Source organism: Tamandua tetradactyla, chromosome 1 (assembly GCF_023851605.1).
Source record: "Tamandua tetradactyla isolate mTamTet1 chromosome 1, mTamTet1.pri, whole genome shotgun sequence".
NCBI lineage: Eukaryota > Metazoa > Chordata > Mammalia > Pilosa > Myrmecophagidae > Tamandua > Tamandua tetradactyla.
This window is the reverse complement of record NC_135327.1, coordinates 196,652,560-196,673,045: the sequence shown is the minus strand read 5'-3', so window position 1 is coordinate 196,673,045 and position 20,486 is coordinate 196,652,560. Positions and strand designations below refer to the sequence as shown.

Genomic DNA, 20,486 nt, shown 5'->3' with positions numbered 1-20,486 from the left:
CTAAAGTTCTAGTTTTTGTTCTTTTGTTTTTTTTTAAGAACTCAGATCTATCACAATAATAAACTTGCATATTTGAACAAAATAGCCTTTGCAAGTAAGCATGGAAGTATACAGCAGAAGTCCTGCTGTAAACTTCACAACCAAATCCTTTCTCATAATACCATACCATGAGGGATAAATACTAACCTTAGTTATTAGCTTGTGTGGTCCTGAATCATCCTGAATTTATGAATTTTTTTAATTGTATTCTCCCTTTTTCATACAGTCTATTATTATATCATTGATTTACCCAAGATGTCAATATACTGAGCAGATCAACATGTATCTTGCTAGGAATTTTTTGTTGATTACTATACCAATCTTCCATTTCTAGGACAAGATAGATCTTTGTGAATATTGTAATTAATCTGTCTAAAATAGAATAATATAGTATATAGCCTTCTAAAATTAACTGCTTGCACAATGTTGATGCAAAAAAACTAGGCACAAAAGATAAATTTAAAAATGTTATCATATGCATAGCAAAAGGAGAAAAATTTAATTCTAAATTCCCTTTAATTTTTGTTGAATTTATTATTATTATTATTTTTAAAATGCTTAGTTTAGTAATCTAAGGAAATCAGATAAGATCTCATTCAAGATGTAAATGTAAGTTCATAGGACAAACTGAAATGATACTTAATATAATAGCCTAAAATTAAGAGGGGATTTAAGAGGAAAATTAAGAGAATGAGGACTAATGCAATGAACTTTTGTATATTTCCTTTAACCCAGAAACAATGATTTATTCCAGTTTTACAGATAAGCTAAATGAAGCTTAGGAAAGTTAAAGTTAGTTAATTTAAAATCGAACAGCTACAGACAAAGCTAGACTTTAAATCCAGTTATCGCTGCATATGATTCCTAAAACTAACACCATTTTGAACTGAACAGAATATTGTAACCTCATTACTAGATTTTTTTTTAATTTTAAAAAATTTTTTTATATTTTATTTTTTTAAATGCCAAAAAACACCAAACGCAAACATTCCTATTTTGATCCTTCCGTTCTACATATATAATCAGTAGTTCACGATATCATCACATAGTTGCATATTCACCATCATGATCATTTCTGGAACATCTGCATCTATTCAGACAAAAAAATAAAGCGAAAACAGAAAAAAAAATTTTTACGTACCATACCCCTTACCCCTCCCTTTCACTCATCACTAGCATTTCAAACTATATTTATTTTAATATTTGTTCCCCCTATTATTTATTTATTCCATGTGTTCTACTCGTCTGTCGACAAGGTAGATAAAAGGAGCATCAGACACAAGGTTTTCACAATCACACAGTCACATTACGGAAGCTATATCATTATACAATGATCTTCAAGAAAAATGGCTATTGCAATACAGCTCTACATTTTCAGACAGTTCGCTCCAGCCTCTCCATTACATCTTGAATAACAAGTGATATCTACTTGATGCGTAAGAGTAACCTCCAGGATAAGCTCTCGACTCTGTTTGGAATCTCTCAACCATTGACACTGTCTCATTTCACTCTTCCCCCTTTTGGTCGAGAAGATTTTCTCAATCCCTTGATGCTGAGTCTCAGCTCATTTCAGGATTTCTGTCCCACGTTGCCAAGAAGTTCCACACCCCTGGGAATCATGTTCCACGTAGACAGGGGGAGGGTGGTGAGTTTACTTGTTGTGTTGGCTGGAGAGAGAGGCCACATCTGAGCAATAAAAGAGGTTCTCTTGGGGGTGACTCTTAGGCCTAATTTTAAGTAGGCTTGACCTATCGTTTGTGGGGTTATTTCACATGAACAAACTCCAAGATTGGGGGCTCAGCCTGTAGCTTTGATTGTCCACACTGCTTGTGAGTATATCAAGAATTCAACTTGGAGAAGTTGAATTTTCCCCCGTTCTCACCATTCCCAAGGGGAACTTTGCAAATACTTTTTTATTCATTGTTCAAATCACTTTGGGATCTATCGGGGCATCACTCTGAACAAATCAACAAAGTCTCACGTCCTACTTAAGGTTCCATGTAGTTATGGTGTTCAGTTAAGCTGTCTACATAAGTTATATTAGGAAATGCACTAGTCAAAATATAAATTTTGTACCAAATAAACATTTTTTGCTTTAGTCTCACACATAGGTTGAAATTTTAAAATATTAACTACCATCTGTTTTCAGCACCCTGCAGTAATGACATTCCTTTGCTCTTCTTCATGCAAAAACATTTTAAAAATTTGTACATTCAGTATAATGATAGTTATACACTCTAGGCATTCCCAGATTATACCATCTCAATCTTTATCATCTATCTTTCTTTCTGATTTCATTTGTACCACCAGCCCTCCTCCCTCTTGTCATTCTCACATGCAGCTTCATTCAGTGTTTTAGCATAATTGTATTACAGTTAGGTAGTATTGTGCTGCTGTCCATTTCTGAGTTTTTACATTCATTCCTTGTATCCCTTCAGCTCCAGTTACCCAATATCTTACCCTATTTCTATCTCCTAATGGTCTCTGTTACCAACAAAATTCTCCAACTTTATTCACTAATATCAGTTCATGTCGGTGAGACCGTACAGTATTTGTCCTTTTGTTTCTGGCTAATCTCACTCAGCATAATGTCCTTAAGGTCCATCCTTGTTGTTACATACTTCATAACTTTATTCTGTCTTACAGCTGTATAATATTCCATCGTATGTATATACCACAGTTTGTTTAACCACTCATCTGTTGATGTACATTTTGGCTATTTTCATCTCTTTGCAATTGTAAATAATGCTGCTATAAACATTGGTATGCAAATGTCCGTTTGTGTCCTTGCCCTCATGTCCTTTGAGTTAGATACCTAGCAGTGGTATTGCCAGGTCATATGGCAATTCTATATTTAGGTTTTTGAGGAACCGCCAAACTGCCTTCCACAGCGGTTGCACCATTTAACATTTCCACCAACAGTGGATAAGTGTTCCTCTGTTTCCACATCTTCTCCAGCACTTGTCATTTTCTGTTTTATTGATAATGGCCATTCTGCTGGGTGTGAGATGATATCTCATTGTGGTTTTGATTTATATTTCTCTAATGGCCAGGGAAGGTGAGCCTTCATGTGTCCTTAAAACAGTATAGTTTATCGAGCTCATCTGTGAAAAATATGGTAAATTCTGTAATGATTATAGGACTGACTAAAACAACTTTACATTCTTTAAAGGCATCTATAATTGACTGGAGAAAATGGGAGTATCCTAAAATATACTAGATATATGAATTGTCTCAGCTTTTGTATCTCTGAAATATATTTAAAATTTTTTTTAATTTAACCTGTATATTTTGTTTTAGAAGGCATTTATGCTGGATATGAAATTCTAACTTGATCATTTGTGTTTTTTTCAACACTTTGAAGTTGTCTCATATTGTTGGGTTTTCTTTATTTAACATGACTGTTTTCCTCTACCTGCTTTTAAGATTTTCCTTTTCATGTTCATTTTCAGCAATTTGGTTGTGATGTGTTCTGGTAAAATTTTCTTTGTATTTATTCTGATTTGTTAGGCTTCTTGAATAAATAGGTTCATATTTTTTATAATTTTTGAACATTTCTTCAATTTTTTATATTCTGCAGTCCCCCTTTCTGGAATCTCAACTGTGTACCTGTGAAATTGCATGATATGTCCTATGTGTTATGAACACCACCCTTGTTCTTTTATTTGTGTTTTATATCAGTGTGTTTTCATTTGGAAAGTTTATATTGTAATCCCTAAGTTCACTTCTGTTCCGGCAGTATCTGTGCCGTTTTTTAGCCCATCCAGTGAATTTTTCATTCTGATATAATATATATTTTTGGTCTAAGTTTCATTTTGTTTTGTTTTGGTTGTAATTTTATACTTCATATATGTTCTTGTTTTCCTTTAAGTGCTTTAATATGTTTATAATAGTTGTTTGGAATTCTTTGCTAATTCCATCATATCTTTTATTTCTTGTTGTATTAACTAATTACTCATTAGGTTATGTTTTTGTACCTTTTTGTACATCTAGGAATTTTTTTTTTTTTTTTTTTTTTTTTTTTTTTTTTTAAAGGAAAGACAGAGAGAAGGAAGGAAGGATAGAAGGAAGGAAGAGAGGAAGAAAGGGAAACATCTTTTAAACATTTTCTTGTTTTATTGTATCTTGTTTCTCCGTTTTCGTTACATGGGCTGGGGCCGGGAATCGAACCGAGGTCCTCCGGCATAGCAGGCAAGCACTTTGCCCGCTGAGCCACCGCGGCCCCTAGGAATTTTTTTATTAGATGTTGGACACACTGTTGAAGTCTGGATTTTTTTTTTTTTTTTTTTTTTTTTTTTTAAAGTATTGGATTTTGTTGTAGCAGACAACTTTAAGTTTGATCCTTTGAAAGCTTTTTGTGTTTCCTGAGTCAGGTCTAGAGAACCTTCACAACAAAGTGACTATTCTCAATCTTTTGGTATTGGAACCCCTTTACACTCTTAGATTATTGAGTACCCCAAAGAGTTTTTGTTTTTTGAAGAGTATACTTATTGATATTTACTGTTTCATGACTCAATACTGGAAAAAAGTTAAAACACTAGAATATGCAAGCACAACCTATATGATGACAAAGTAATGATGTTATTTTACATCATGTAGGGTCTGGAAAGCACTACTATACAATTATGAATGAATGAAGGTGAAAAAAAGACAGATAATACCTTGATATTATTATGAAAATAGTTTTGCCCTCATATACGCACTTGGGGGGGTTCCCAGGACCACCCTTTGACTACTACCATTTTGAGGCTAGTTACCTATATCTAATACGTGACCTTTCTGGAGTCTCTATTGAATGTGTACCCCTGTTGAAGAGTGTTTCCACTCTGGCCTGTTGGAACTCAAATGCCTTCCAGTCTTTTGTGAGTTTTCAAAATTGTTCCGCTTACAGTTTCCTAATTGCTGCACTTTTCTTTTGTTGTGTGTTTTTATTGGGCTTCATATAGATGTGTACCTTGATGTTCAGCCAAAGATCTCAAGGGCAACCTTATGTAGATTTCTTTAACTCTTACTCTGCGTTGCTCCTTCCTTTCTGGTGCTCTGTCCTGCAAATCCTAGCTGCCTCAGCCTTCCTGAATTCCATCATATCTCCTAAACTCAGTGAGACCATTGTATTCTATTGAGGATCTCTCTCCCTAGGCAGTAGACTGTAAAGTGCCTGCAATCGGAAGCTCATAAGACTCAGGTTGCTCATTTCTCTCATCTCACAGTCCACAGTCCTGTAGTATCTGAGAACAGTTATTTTGCCTAGTGAGTTGTTGTTTTTTGGGGGGGGGGGAGTGTTTCCTGTAACTCCGCTGTAGTTGAAGCAGATATGCAATAGAGACTATTAAACATATCTTGCATAACTTTAGACATGGTACCATGGATATATCCATAATAACTTCATTGAAAGAATTATTAAAGGTTCAAACTAAACCAGTGCAGTAGGAGAAAATCAGATCACACCAGCGTCCTAAAATCTAGGGGAAGATGGAATTTAAATGGAGGAGAAATGTTCAAGTGTTAAAGTACTCACAGAAAGGTCAATTAACATAAAAACTAAAGCCTCAATCAGATTTGGGAGCCAGAAGATCTTATATGACCTACTTGAACAGTTTCAGTGAAGAGACTAGTTTGTAGTATGTTCAAGAGTGAATATAAACTGAATAACTTAAGGGTTTGGCTATAAAAATCACAAGATAGTTGATCTGTGAAGTAGAAAAACTTTAATTAAGCAGGAATGAAGATATACATTTTAATAATTCTACCACTATGTATGTACCTTAGTTTGGTGTCTCTGCCCTTCCCACTTTTCAGAGCAGCTTACCTTTCATCTAAGTCATTGATTGGCAAACTACAGCCCACAGACAAAATCTAGCTTACTGTGTTTTGTTTTTTATTGTGGAAAATAACATATATAAAGAAAATCAATACATTTCAAAGCACACCACAACAATTAGTTATAGAATGAGGGTCCACGATGGCGGCTTAGCAAGGTGTGGAATTTAGTTTGTCCTCCAGAGCAGCTAGTAAATAGCCAGGAACAATACAGAACAACTGCTGTTGCCACATCAGTGACCGGACACACAGCGTACGCCAATTCAGACAGGCTGGACCAGGTTTGATCCCACCCAGAACTGTAAGTTCCCCAAGCCATGGAAGCTGACATGCCTCCCCTACAGACTGGTTCCCAGAGGGGAAAGGAAAGAGACTTTACAAACAGCAAGGGGCTGAGCTAGACCACGCTCCAATTGTGGAATTAATTAATGAATTCTGACTAGTTAAAATAGGCCCCAGCTCAGCTGAACTGCAAATAAAAGCTGAGGTTGCGGGTTTTTGCCCTGTTGCAGAGGGGGCAGGGCTGATGGAAAAAGAAAAAACAGTTTTTTTTTAATTGGACAGCATAAAATACTTGTAAGTGTCTGGGCACTGAAGGAAAGGAGGAGATACATAGGACCTAGAGATACATAGAGCAGCATACCAACTTAAGCTCTTGACTGGCAAACCCAGGAACAAGGTTACTGCTCTGAAAAGAATTTTTTTCTTCTTGTTTTTGGCTGTGTTTCTATGGCTTGACTGCTCTTTGGATACAACAGCAAGGCTTCTCAGGTGCCAATTTCCCCAGGCAAGAGTGGAATTAAGCTTGTTTGAGAGTTTGTCTGGAGGCTCTGCCTTCCTCAGGAGAGAGGTAGGGCCCAGCTGAGGTGGAATCCTTCCCTCAAGGAATTCAGACCGCAGGGTCTGTAAAACTGAAGCAAATTAAAGGCACCCTACAACCTCTCCTCTGTGTCAAACATGCCCTCAGCAGGGAAAGTCCAGTGCTGAAGTTAAAGGTAACTTATCACTTTATGCTGGTGGGACCCACAGGCAGACATATACCACATACCATGTACTGGGCAGGATAGGAAAAAAACAGAGTCTAGAGGCTTCATAGGAAAGTCTTTTCAATCTGCTGGGTGTCACCCTCAGGGAAAACTGAGGCAGGTGGCTATTTCTCCCTGAGAGGAGGCTAGAGTGGTCTGGGAAAATCTGACTGGGGTTTATAATACCTAAGTATATCCTCCTAAGGGGGTAAAGAAAAAAAAAAAAAACACTATACAGGCAAGACAAGCAACAAGAAAAGAAGAACTAGAAAATTCTGATCTGTTAAACAAAACCTATGCTAGAGGACTAGAATAAGCTGAACTGAATGTCAAAAACATATGGACAGAAAAATTAAAAAATGGACAGCACAATAATACCTGATTGTAAAGTAATCATGTTAAAACACTGAATGAAACTGCATCTGAGCTATAGGTTTTTTTTTTGTCTGTCTGTTTGTTTGTCTTTTTTTTTTGTACTATTATTATTATTTTTATTTTTTTCTCTATATTAACATTCTATATCTTTTTCTGTTGTTTTGCTAGTTCTTCTAAATCGATGCAAATGTACTAAGAAATGATGATCATGCATCTATGTGATGATATTAAGAATTACTGATTGCATATGTAGAATGGAATGATTCTAAATGTTGGGTTAATTTCTTTTGTTTTTCTTTAATTAAAAAAAAAACAAAAAAAAACATGTGGACAGCAAAGTCATCCAGCAAGAAAATCCTAGGTAAAAAAGTGAAAACAATCTCAGAATAAACTAATTAAGGAAATTAAATGTCTAGACAATGGCAAAAAATAATGAATCATACTAGGAAAATTGAAGATATGGCTCAAAGGAATAAACCAACAATTCAAATGAGATATAGGAGTTGAAACAATTCAGGATGTTCGAACAGACATAGGAAATCTCATAAAAAATCAGATCAGTGAATTGTAGGAGGATATAAAGACAAGGACGAACAAAAAGATGAAATTGAAAGTCTGAAAAAACAAATCAGAATTTATGGGAATGAAAGGCACAGTAGAAGAGAGAGAAAAAAAACAATGGAAACCTGCAATGTTAGATTTCAAGATGCAGAAGATAGGATTAGTGAACTGGAGGACAGGACATCTGAAATCAGACAAGCAAAAGAAAATATAGGGAAAAAAATGGAAAAATATGAGCAGGGACTGAGGGAATTGAATGACAACAGGAAGCGCGTAATTGTGTTGTGGATGTCCCAGAAGGAGAAGAGAAGGGAAAAGGAGGAAAAAAACTAATGAAAGAAATTATTACTGAAAATTTCTCAACTCTATGAAAGACTTGAAAGAAGTGCAGAATACCCCAAACAGAATAGATCCAAATAGACATACTCCAAGACTCTTACTAATCAGAATGTTAGCTGTCAAAGAGAAAGAGAGAATTTTGAAAGCAGTAAGACAAAAGCAATCTAACACATACAAGAGAAGCCCAGTAAGACTATGCGTAGCTTTCTCAGCAGAAACCATGGAGGTGAGAAGACAGTGGTAGGCTATATTTAAGATACTAAAAGAGAAAAACTGCCAAACAAGAATTCTGTATCCAGCAAAGTTGTCTTTCAAAAATGAGGGGGAAATTAAAACATTTTCAGACAGAAAACTCACTGATTTTGTGACCAAAAGACCAGCTCTGCAAAAAATCCTAATGGATGCACTAGAGGCAGAGAGGAAAAGACAGGAGAGAGAGGTGTGAAGAGTGTAGAAATGAAGACTATCAGTAAAGTTAAAAAGAAGAAAAATTAGATGTGACATATAAGATGCAAAAGACAAAATGGCAGAAGAAAATACTGCCCTTACAGTAATAACACTAAATGTTAATGGCTTAAACTCCCCAATCAAAAGACATAGACTGGAAGAATGGATTAAAAAACCGGACCCATCTATATCCTGTCTACAGAGCATGCATTTTAGACCCAACAATAGACATAGGTTGAAAGTGAAAGGTTGGGAAAAGATATTTCATGCAAACAACAATCAGAAAAAAAGCAGAAGTAGCTATACTAATATCCAACAAATTAGACTTCAAATGTAAAATAATTAAAAGGAACAAAGAAGGATACTATGTATTAATATAAGGAACACTTCAATGAGAAGACATAGCAATCATAAATATTTATGCACTGAGCCAGAGTGCTCCAAAATATATGAGGCAGACTCTGAAAAGAGAAATAGACACATCTACCCATAATAGTTGGAGACTTCAATTCCCTACTCTCATTAATGGAAAGAACATCTAGACGGAGGATCAATAAAGAAACAAAGAATTTGAATAATACAATAAATGAACTAGACTTAACAGACATTTATATAACATTACATCCCACAACAGCAGGATACAGCTTTTTCTCAAGTGCTCATGGATCATTCTCAAGGATAGATCATATGCTGGGTCGCAAAGCAGGTCTCAACAAATTTATAAGATTGAAATCATACAAAGCACTTTCTCAGATCATAAAGGAATCAAGTTAGAAATCAATAATAACCAGAGGGCCAGAAAATTCACAAATAAATGGAGGCGCAGCAACATAGCCTTAGCCAACCAGTGGGTCAATGAAGAAATTATAAGAGATATCAGTAAATATCTCCAGGCAAATGAAAATGAAAACACAACATATCAAAACTTATGGGATGCAGCAAAGGCAGTGCTAAAAGGGAGGTTTATTGCCCTAAATGCCTATATCAGAAAAGAAGAGCAAAAATCGAGGAATTAACTGTCCACTTGGAAGAACTAGAGAAAGAACAGCCAAACTAAACCAAAGCAAGCAAAAGGAAAGGAGTAATGAAGATCAGAGCAGAAATAAATGAAATTTAGAACATGAAATCAGTCAAGAAAATCAACAAAACCAGAAGTTGGTTCTATTGAGAAAATCAGTAAGATCGATGGACCCTTCACAAGGTTGACAGAAAAAATAAGAGAGAGGATATAAATAAATAAATTCAGAATGAAAGAGGAGACATAACCACTGACCTCACTGAAATAAAGGAGGTAATGAGAGGATACTGTGAACAACTTCATGCTAATAAACTAGACAACACAGATGAAATGGACAACTTCCTAGAAAAGCATGAACAACCAACATTGAGTTGAAAAGAAATAGATGACCTCAACAAACTTATCACAAGTAAAGAAACTGAATTAGTCATTAAGAAGCTCCCCAAAAAAGAAAAGTCCAGGACCAGATGGCTTCACATGTGAATTCTACCAATCATTGAAGAAAGAATTAGTACCAGTCCTGCTCAAACTCTTCAAAAAAATTGAAGAAAGGAAGTCTACCTAACTCATTCTAAGAAGCCTACATCATCCTCATATCAAAGATAGACAAAGATACTACAAGAAAAGAAAATTACAGAGCAGTCTCTCTGAAGAATATGTATGTAAAAATCCTTGCAAATTTCTTGCAACAAAATTCTTGCAAATCGAATCCAGCAGCACATTCAAAGAATTATATGCCCAAGTAGGATTCATCCCAGATATGTAAGGATGGTTCAACATAAGAAAATCAATCCACTATCACCATTGTTATTAAACATTGTGTTGGAAGTTCTAGCCAGAGCAATTAGACCGAAGGGGGAAAAAAAAAAGAAATCCAAGGCATCAAAATTGGAAAGGAGAAGTAAAACTCTCACAGTTTGCAGGTGATATGTGCTATGTGTCAAAAGCCATGAAAAATCCACATCAAACTACTAGAGCTAATAAGTGAGTACAGCAAAGTGACAGGTTACAAGATCAACACTCAAAAATCTATAGTGTTTCTATACACTAGTAATGAATAATCTGAGGGGAAAATCAAGAAAGAAATTCCATTTACAATTGCAGCCAAGAGAATGAATATTTAGTAATAAATTTAAGGATGTACAAGACCTTTACAAAGAAAACTACAAGAAATTGCTAAAAGGAATCACAGAAGACCTAAATAAATGAAAGGGCATACTATGCTCATGGATTGGAAGACTAAATATGGTTAAGATGTCAATTCTACCTAAATTGATTTATAGATTCAATGTAATATCGGTTAAAATCCCAAAAACTTACATTGCAGAAATAGAAAAACTAATAACCAAATTTATCTGAAAGGGCAGGGTGCCCTGAACAGCTAAAAATATCCTGAGAAAGAAAAATGAAGTGGGAAGTCTCACACTACTGGCTTTAAGGCATATTACAAAGCTACAGTGGTCGAAACAGAATGGTACTGGCATAAAGATAGATAAACTGACTAATGGAATCGAATAGAGTGTTCAGATATAGACCATCTCACCTATGGACAGTTGATCTTGAATAAGGCAGTCAAGCCAACTCACCTGGGATGGAACAGTCTCTTCAATAAATGCTACTTGGAGAACTGGATATCCATATGCAAAAGAATGAAAGAAGATCCATATCTCACACCCTATACAAAAGTTAACTCAAAATGGATCAAAGATCTAAACATTAGATCTAAGACCATAAAACTTTTAGAAGAAAATGTTGGGAAATATCTTATAAATCTTATAACAGGAGTCCATTTCCTAGATCTTAACCCAAAGCATGAGCATTGAAGAAAGAAACATAAATGGGAACTCCTCAAAATTAAACACTTTTGTGTATCAAAGAGCTTTTTCAAGAAAGTAAACAGCTTACACAATGGGAAACAATATTTGGAAACGATAAATCAGATAAGGGTCTAGTATCCAGAATATATAAAACAGATTTCTGAGTTTTATATGTGTTACTGTTCCACAATTTTAGCTTTTTCCTTCTGGCTACCTCAAGACCCTGGAGACTAAAAGAAATATCAGTATAATGTTTCAGCAGTCATACTCGTTAAATCCTGTCTTTTCTGTTATAACTCCATCTTCTCCTTTGATCCTTCTCCCCCTCTTTAGGGATATTCGGACTATGTCCATTCTAAGTTTTTCATGTTGGAAAGGGCTGTTGGTAATATAGGATAGGGGAATGGAACTTGTTGATGTATGGAGAGGCTGTCCTCTCTGCACTTCAGTACTTACCTAGTCTGGGCACCCATCTGGAGGTTGTAGGTTTCTGGAAAGCTACCCTAGTACATGGAACCTTTGTAGAATCTTATGTAACACCATAGGTGTTCTCTAGGATTGGCAGGAATGATTTGGGTTGGGATTTGGCAAACCATGATAAATAGCAGTATCTAGCTGAAGTTTGTGTAAAAGTGACCTCCATAGCAGCCTCTTGACTATTTGAACTCCCTCAGCTACTATTTGAACTCTCTCAGCTTATTTGTTACAATTCTTTCCCCCTTTTGGTCAGGTAGACATTATCAGTCTCACAATGTTAGGGCCAGACTCATATCTCGGAGGCATATCCCATGTTACCAGGGAGATTTTTACCCCTGGATGCCATGTCTCAGTTAGGGGGTAGTTGGGTAATGTTTTACTTGCAGTTTTGGGCTTATAGAGAGGCTACATCTGAGCAACAAACGAGATTGTTTGGAAATAAATCTTAGATGTAACTATAATTTGGCTTAGTTTCTCTGCTACATAGGTAAGCTTCACAAGAACAAACCTCAAGGTCAAGGACTTGGCCTACTGACTTGGTGGGAGTCCCTAATGTTTGACATAGTATCAGAGGTTTCCCCGATGATAAAGTTTAATAATAATTCCCTATTTTTTCTCCCCACTCTCAAGGAACTTGGCCAGTACTTTTTAATTATTTGCTCAACATACTCTGGAATGTATCTGGACATTAAAATAAGCTGTACAGAATTGCAAGCCCTCATTCCCATTCTGAGCTCCATGTGTTTGAGTTGTTTAAATGATCTGTCTAGACAGGCTGACTTAGATTATGTGCTACAGAAAATTTAGTTTTTGGACAAAATAAACCTCTCTTCCTTTGGTCTCATGGAGTAGGTGAAGTTCTAAAATACAGACAATATCCTCCTTACCCCTGTATTCTGATTTACCTTAGTCCCCACTCGTTGGCTTCGTTCTTCTCTCTAATTGAAGCCTGATCTTTTTTCAGTTTCTTTAACAGTTGTTGTATTGGCAGTGCTGCCTTTTAGACCTGCAAAACTCCTGCTCTTGAGTCTTAGGTGTCATACAGGTGCCCAAAGTTCCAGGGAAATACCAGGTTATGCATATATAGCTTAGCCTCTCAAAATATAGAAATAGCAATTACCATTCTGGACTAAAGGTTACTGCTTTAAGAATGTACAGTCTAAGCCCCAATTTTCTTATAAATATATTTTAAATCTTTTTAAAATATATGCTCTTTTGTTTTTGGCTTATTTTACATCACATAATGTCCCACAGGTTTATTTTACAATGTTGCATGCCTCGTGACTTCTTTCCTTTCTGTAGCAGCATAGTAGTTGATCATGTGTACACCACAGTTTGCCATTCTACTTCTTAGCCTGTATTCTGCAGGTACCTCCATCCATTTGGCATCATGTGTAATGTCCAAAGTCAACAGTCCATGACTCTCATTACCCTCACTTAGTGTTATAATCATGACCACTCTCAAGTTCAGACTATTTTCATTGCTTCCAGGAGAAAAATAACCGACAAACATAACCTCACCAAATAGAAAATCCAAACCTCCCCTTAATTCTTGACTCCACGCCCCCCATACCAGTTATTTACCCTTTGTATTTCTGTGGTACTGTTGATATCTTCCTGTTAAACATAGCCCATCACTACTGGTTTTTAGTAAGTAAAGTTTTATTAGAATACAAAAGCACCCTTTTGTTTACGAATGTCCGTGGTTGCTTTCATGTTACAATGGCTGAGTTATGTAGTTGTAACAGACCAAATGGCCCACACAGCCTCAAGTATTTACTGTCTGGACGTTTAGGGAAAACATTTGCCGACCTGTTCTTTAAACCACTCTGCTTTTCCTACCCTAGTCTCTGTCCTCCATTTGGGTAGATATTACAACTTGGTATACTAAGACCTATTTTTTTTTTTAATGTTAATGGCTATAAGGTTTTTAAAAACGTTTTTTAAATGTAAAATATAACATATACACAAAGGGAAAAAAGGAAAAAAGCAATAATTTTCAAAGCACACTTCAACATGAAATTACAGAACAGATCCCAGAGTTTGTCATGGAGTACCATTACAACATCTCAGACTTTTTGATCTAGCTGCTCCAAAACATTGGAGGTTAGAAGGAATATTAACATAGTGATTCTGCAGCCATACTTGTTAGTTAAATCCCATTTTCTCTATTATACCCCCTATTTCTCCTTTAATCCTTTTCCCAATCAATGGAGGTCTTGGGAAATGCCCATTCTGACTTGTTCATGTTGAGAAGGGGTGTCCATATTAAAGGATGAGGGATGAAATTAATTGATAATCTTGGAGAGGCTGTCCCTCTGAGTTTCAGGATTTATCTGATCTGTGAACCCTCCAGGTATATGTTCCAAGAAGGCAAACTGAGTGCATGAACCCTACCTTTATAGGGTTTGAGCCCTAGGTGTTCTTAACAGTTAATAGAAGTGATGTTGTTTGGGGTTTAGCAAGCTATGGTAATTAGCACTAACTTAACTGAAGCTTGCAGAATATTAACCTCTAAAATAGCGAGTAGCCTCCATTTGATCTCCCTTGACCACTGGAAAGTAAGTGTAAGTTTATTACACTTACTTTCCCGTTTGGTCAGAAAGGCGTTGTGGATCCCATGATGCCAGGGCCAGACTCATCCATGGGCTTCACATCCCACGTTGTCAGGGAGATTTTCACCCTGGAATGGCTTGTACAATGTAGTGGGCAGGGCAGTGATTTTCCTTGCAGAGTTGGGCTTTTAGAGAGGGAGAGAGGCCACATCTGATAAACAAAACGGCTTTGTGGAAGTAACTTTTAGGCCTTGTTATGTGTAGTCTTAACTTCTCCCCTACCGAAATAAGTTTCATTAGGGCAAGCCTCAAAATCCACGGCTTGGCATATTTTCCTGTGAGTCCCCAGTGGTTGAGAGGATTCCCAGGGTTTCCCACACGGGAGAGTTTAGTATTTCCATATATATGTATTTTGTCCCTTTGGATCTTCAAGGAAATCTACCAATACTTTTTAATTATCATCCCACCATAGTCTGAGATGTATCCTGGAATTATGTTAAGCTATAACAGAATTATAAGGTCTCGTTTCCATTCTGGATTCTAGGAGTTTGGGTTGTTCAAATGACCTATCCAGACAGGTTGATTTATATTATACGTTGCAGGAAATTTAGGTTCTAGACATAATAAACCTCTCTGCCTTTGGTCTCATATGGTAGCTGAAGGTCTAGAGTACATTGTCTTCTTTTACCTTGCATTCTAAGTTACTGTAGACCCAGTTAGATTTGCTTCATTTTAAACTCTATTGCCAGATTTTTTCAGTTACTCTAACTGCTATTATATATAGCTATGCTAACTTTCAGGGCTGTAGCTCTCCGTTTCTGGGTCTTAGATATCACAGAATTACTCAGAGTTCCAGGGAAATAACCAGCTAATAAACATATAGCTCAGTATTTCAAAATCTAGAAGTACATTTACAACTTCAAGACTAAATGTGGTTGCTATAAGGGCTTACAATCTAGCCTCCCATTTTCTTAAAAGTATTTTCTGAGAGATGTCTTAGCATGTTTGTTCATTTCTTACTCATTTTGCACAACACATTGTCCACCAGGTTTATTCAGTTTGTTTTGTGCCTCTGGCCACTCTTCATTTTTGTAGCCATACCATATTCTATCATATAAATGTGTCATCATTTGCCATTGCGATTCTCAGTCATTGTTTCTTTCTGTACCCTTCATCTATTTGTCATCATGGATAATGTCCAAAATAAACAAACCGTGTCTTACAGTATCCTCACTCGATTGTGCAGTCAGCAGCACTCTCAATTTTAGACAATTTTCTTGGTCCATATTGACAAAGAACCAGCAAACACAACGTCACCAATTATCAAAACTACCCCTTACCAGTTGTTCCCCCGCCACCCCCATTAGTTGTCCCTGCTACTGCTGTGGTACTGTTGATGTTTTCCTGTTAACTGTTGGCCAAAGTATGCATTTTTAGTCTTCCCACATGAATAAGTTCATGTGAGAATTTATTTATAATTATAGATTGAATCATTGGGACACTTGCCATATTCACCTTCCATATGGCAATGTTAATTATAAGCCCCCTGCTAAGTAGTTACCATCACTGCTCTCTGTTCCCTTGCATTTAGATTCAGCCTCTTTGGGGTAGTCTTTCCTTTGTTTCTAGTTTTTGTGTACCTCTAGGTCTGCTGTATTCTGTAGTATAGCCTCTGAGATAACCTTAACCAGAGTCATAATAGTGAAATCATACAGTATCTGTCCTTTTGTGTCTGACTTACTTCACTCAGCATTATGTCCTCAAAGTTCATCAGAGTTGCTAAGACCCATTTTAAAAGGTCAGTAGACTGATCAAAATAACAAATATGTATGTTTAAATATTGACATTAAAAACCTAACGGTGTAGCACTGACCCCGTCTACCTCCACATCTGAGCTCTGTTACCCATAGTCATCACTTTTAATCTTTTTAAGTATTTCTTCTTGTAATTAACTCTACAGTTCTAAATAATATGCTGGTGCTACTTATTTATATCCTGATAGATTTTACTGCTATGGATAAATGCTGATTTAGCTCTTAAAATATACTTCCTACTTTACCAATATAACATCCTACCAGTGTTACTGCATGTAGTTTAATTAATAAACAGTATTGGTTAAGTAGTCACTGTATAACTAAATAGTATATTTTTTATGGACTTTTTAGTAAGCAAAAGAAAATAATCTTTAATGATTCTCCATTGCTTTTTTTGTTAGGTAGATTCATCATGGATTGTGTATAGTGGTGGTGTATGTGGTGGTGGTGTATGATCTGGGAATTGAATCTGGTCTCCTTCATGGAAAGTGAAGATTCTACCACTGAACCACCCATGCACTCTCCATTTCTATTTATTTGTTTTTGCTTAATATGGAAATGCCATCATATCAGATTATTTTGTCAAGTTCCTGTTTTTCTGGGAAGAAACCTAACCCTTTCTTACACTCTCTATTTCCTTACTCTAGTCTGTGCCAGTAATTTCTAGGTCTATTACTCAGCTTTAATCACTGCTCCCTGGATTTCATGTCTTCCTTCTTATTGGTATAGATCCTCATTGTATTCCGTATATCTCTGAATTACTTCATTAGAATCTAGGAGCTGAACTTTGAGTACTTGTGTGTCTACACAGGTATTCTACTTTCACATTTAATTACTCATGTAGCTAGGGTAAGAATTTTACTTAAAAGTATTATCCTGTAGAGGAGAAAAGCTATTATTCTACTGTCTAACATCTGAAGTTGGGAGGTGTGATACCATTCTGATAGTTGTTTGTGTTTAACTATTTTTCCTGTAGATATCTTTTAGGCTGTCTTATTCTTCAGGATCTCAGTTATATTGTATTTACTATGATGTGGAAGTTGATTCTAAGTTCTTAATATTACATGTTGTGTCTGCTTTGAAGAATTTATCAGGCAGTATAAATTTTTCTACTAACTTCGACCCTAGGGGCAGAGGAGAGTAAACAGAGGAGTGAAGGTGAACTTCCTAAGTCCTACCTTCATAGCCTAAAGTTCTCCAAGATTATAAAGTGTTCGTGAAAACTCATGTTTTACCTTAATTTTATTTCCATTATTTTCATTATTGTTCATACTGATTTTAATATACAAGTTTGTGCCATGAACACACATTATAGAAATATGAAATTCAAGGAAATGTAGGTAGAGACCATGTCAATGTATTGTCAAATCTACATCAACAGTAATAAGGCAGTTGTATTTCTTTAAACTCCAGTCACCTTAACGATAAACTGGATGCAAAATCCACAATATAAAGTAGTTATGTGGACTTAAGAAAAAAAAGCATTAAAATTTATACATTTTCTATTTTTCTGCTTAATAGATGGATTCTTAAAGTAGGTGAAAGTGTCCATCTCTTATGGTACCCATTGTAGGTGTTCTTTAATTGTTAGCAGCTTGCCTCACTTTAACTTTTTATATACATAAGCGCCATATTCATTTATGCAGTGTATTTGATTATGCAAAATAAAGTTTACTTTAATGTATAAATCACATGGATTGGTTGTTTCTTTTACAGATCACTAAAGTTGTTCTTAGCAAAGGTTGGAGGTGTCTTGAATGCACTGTATGTGAGGCCTGTGGGAAGGCTACTGATCCAGGAAGACTGCTTCTTTGTGATGATTGTGACATAAGTTATCACACCTACTGCCTAGATCCTCCATTGCAGACAGTTCCCAAAGGAGGCTGGAAGTGCAAATGGTACTCTAGGATTTACATTTCTGTTTTTAGTCTTTCAAGTTCAGAACTTCCCACATCAGTTTAGTCTGGAAAAATTAGACACCTCTGTTTAATTGTATAATACATGTTTACTATGATAGATCACTAATCAGAAAAAATTGCAAATCTGCTTTTTAAATAATTTCCCCTATTCTGTTCTATAATGACTTCTTGAAATACAATAACTAAATAAGTAAATAAAATTAAGACTTGTGTGGGGGGTTTGGATTTCAGGTGTGTTTGGTGTAGACACTGTGGAGCAACATCTCCAGGTCTGAGATGTGAATGGCAAAACAATTACACACAGTGTGCTCCTTGTGCAAGCTTATCTTCCTGCCCGATCTGCTATCGAAACTACAGAGAAGAAGATCTTATTCTGCAATGTAGACAATGTGATAGGTATTGTGTTGTTTTTTCATCTTTTACTAACGTTTTCCCTCTAAAGGAATTAGAAAATAAGTTTCCTGCATAGGTTTAAGGAATAAAACATTTTGCTTTCTAGGTTTTTAGTCAGTTAAAAACTTACAGAAATGATCTCCTGTTTTGAATTCTCAGTTCCAGACCAAAGATTTTTAATCTGAGGCTTTTGAAGGGTTATGAATCCCTTGAAATTTGATATAGAATTATTGCCTGCATATATGCATTTTTCTGTTGATACTTTCTGAACCTTTTATTGAATTCCAAATGGGATCTCAAATATTCTGTTTTCTTTAAGCCACTCTAACTTTTACTAGATATCAGCTTTCACCCTTCCTAAGTAGTATATGTGCCACTTCAATTTTGAGATTGTTTTCTTCAGTTTCAGTGGTGTAATACTGTGCTTTGTTAGCAGTCAAGCACTGTCTATATAATATTAAGGCTATTAATTTCATTAGTAGTACAGGATTCTTGGGACTCTCCCAACTCTATTCCAATGTAAGGCAACTTCTAAGCTTTATTTTCCAGTTACCACTTATCATCACTTAAATGAATTATATATGCCCTGATATAAATGCACCATGTGAAATACATGAGTACTACACCATTTACAATCTTCTAAGTACCTTTCTACTTATCTTAACTATCTTCCTTGTTGTCTTTGATGTAGTCAATATAAGACCATAAAACAGTTGTCCCATTCTTATTTTTGCTTCTTTTCTAGTACTTTTACTTACTCCTTTTTCTTTTCTTCTTCTCAGCTCTCTGAAAGTTTTTCATGAATCTATGGGGTTAGTTAGGAGAAAGGGGTAAGATGGGCTAAATGGGAGATCTGAGTCTTAAGGGCTTTGTTTGAAGACTGTCAACTCCTGTTGCCGTTTTTAAAAGAAAATGGTTCTTGGTATATTCCTTTTTTTTTTTTAATATACAAATATGGTCTTTTTAGATGGATGCATGCAGTTTGTCAAAACTTAAATACTGAGGAGGAAGTGGAAAATGTAGCAGACATTGGTTTTGATTGTAGCATGTGCAGACCCTATATGCCTACATCAAATGGTAAGAGAATAATTTAAACAGTGAGTCCATGTGCCCTTGGACAACTCACTTCCAGCTTACTGTTATAACCAATGAGTGGGCTTAATTCTAATTCTTTTTGTGTAACTTGTTTTGTTGATAAGTATTTTAAGAAAAATAAGTTATAGTGTGTTATAAATTAACTAACAATTTACTTAAATAAAGCAACTAAATGAAGCATACATTTTATTTTATTTTTAATACATTTTAGATATAAAATAGAATTTTGCTTTCAAGGTACATGATTTGTTTTTATTAGCAGTATGTACAGATCCAATACACAGATTCTTTATCTTTGCCACATTTTGCTGAGTTGCTTATATCCTTCACCATCTTTCTCTGTTTAGTTTTTATTGTTTTAATGACAGCTCTTAACCATATTTAGTGTTGAAGCATTTGTTTTAATAAAATGGATACAGAAATAGAAATTTTAATCATATGTAAATCTTTACAAACATACTACTTTTTCAGAAAAAAATTACTTGATTTTTTTTTTTCCATTTTAGTGCCTTCCTCAGACTGCTGTGAATCATCACTTGTAGCACAAATTGTCACAAAAGTAAAAGAGCTAGGTAAAATCTGAAATGTTGAACTTTATGATTTGCAAAAAGCCTGTAAGTGCTTAATCCATATGTAACTATGTCACATGTACATAGAACCTGTCTTAATTATGTGGGTCTTCAGTCCAAATTCTGTAATGTTGGTAATTATTATTTCTATAATTGATATACTAAATATCCTAATTTCAAAAAAAATTTGCTACAAAAATAACAGCTCTCTGAATATTCAGTA

The 20,486-nt window shown here is 35.5% G+C and overlaps 1 protein-coding gene across 21 annotated transcripts in view; it reads left to right on the top strand.

Annotated features, from left to right (window-relative positions):
- KMT2C (lysine methyltransferase 2C) overlaps positions 1–20,486 on the top strand; it is a 447,454-nt gene that overhangs the window by 325,957 nt on the left and 101,011 nt on the right. For all 21 annotated transcript variants that reach the window (XM_077150489.1, XM_077150472.1, XM_077150479.1 and 18 more), the window contains 4 exons: positions 18,004–18,185; positions 18,438–18,602; positions 19,567–19,676; positions 20,201–20,266. In XM_077150489.1, the coding sequence (XP_077006604.1) occupies positions 18,004–18,185; positions 18,438–18,602; positions 19,567–19,676; positions 20,201–20,266 (523 nt within the window). The remainder of the gene's footprint in view (positions 1–18,003; positions 18,186–18,437; positions 18,603–19,566; positions 19,677–20,200; positions 20,267–20,486) is intronic.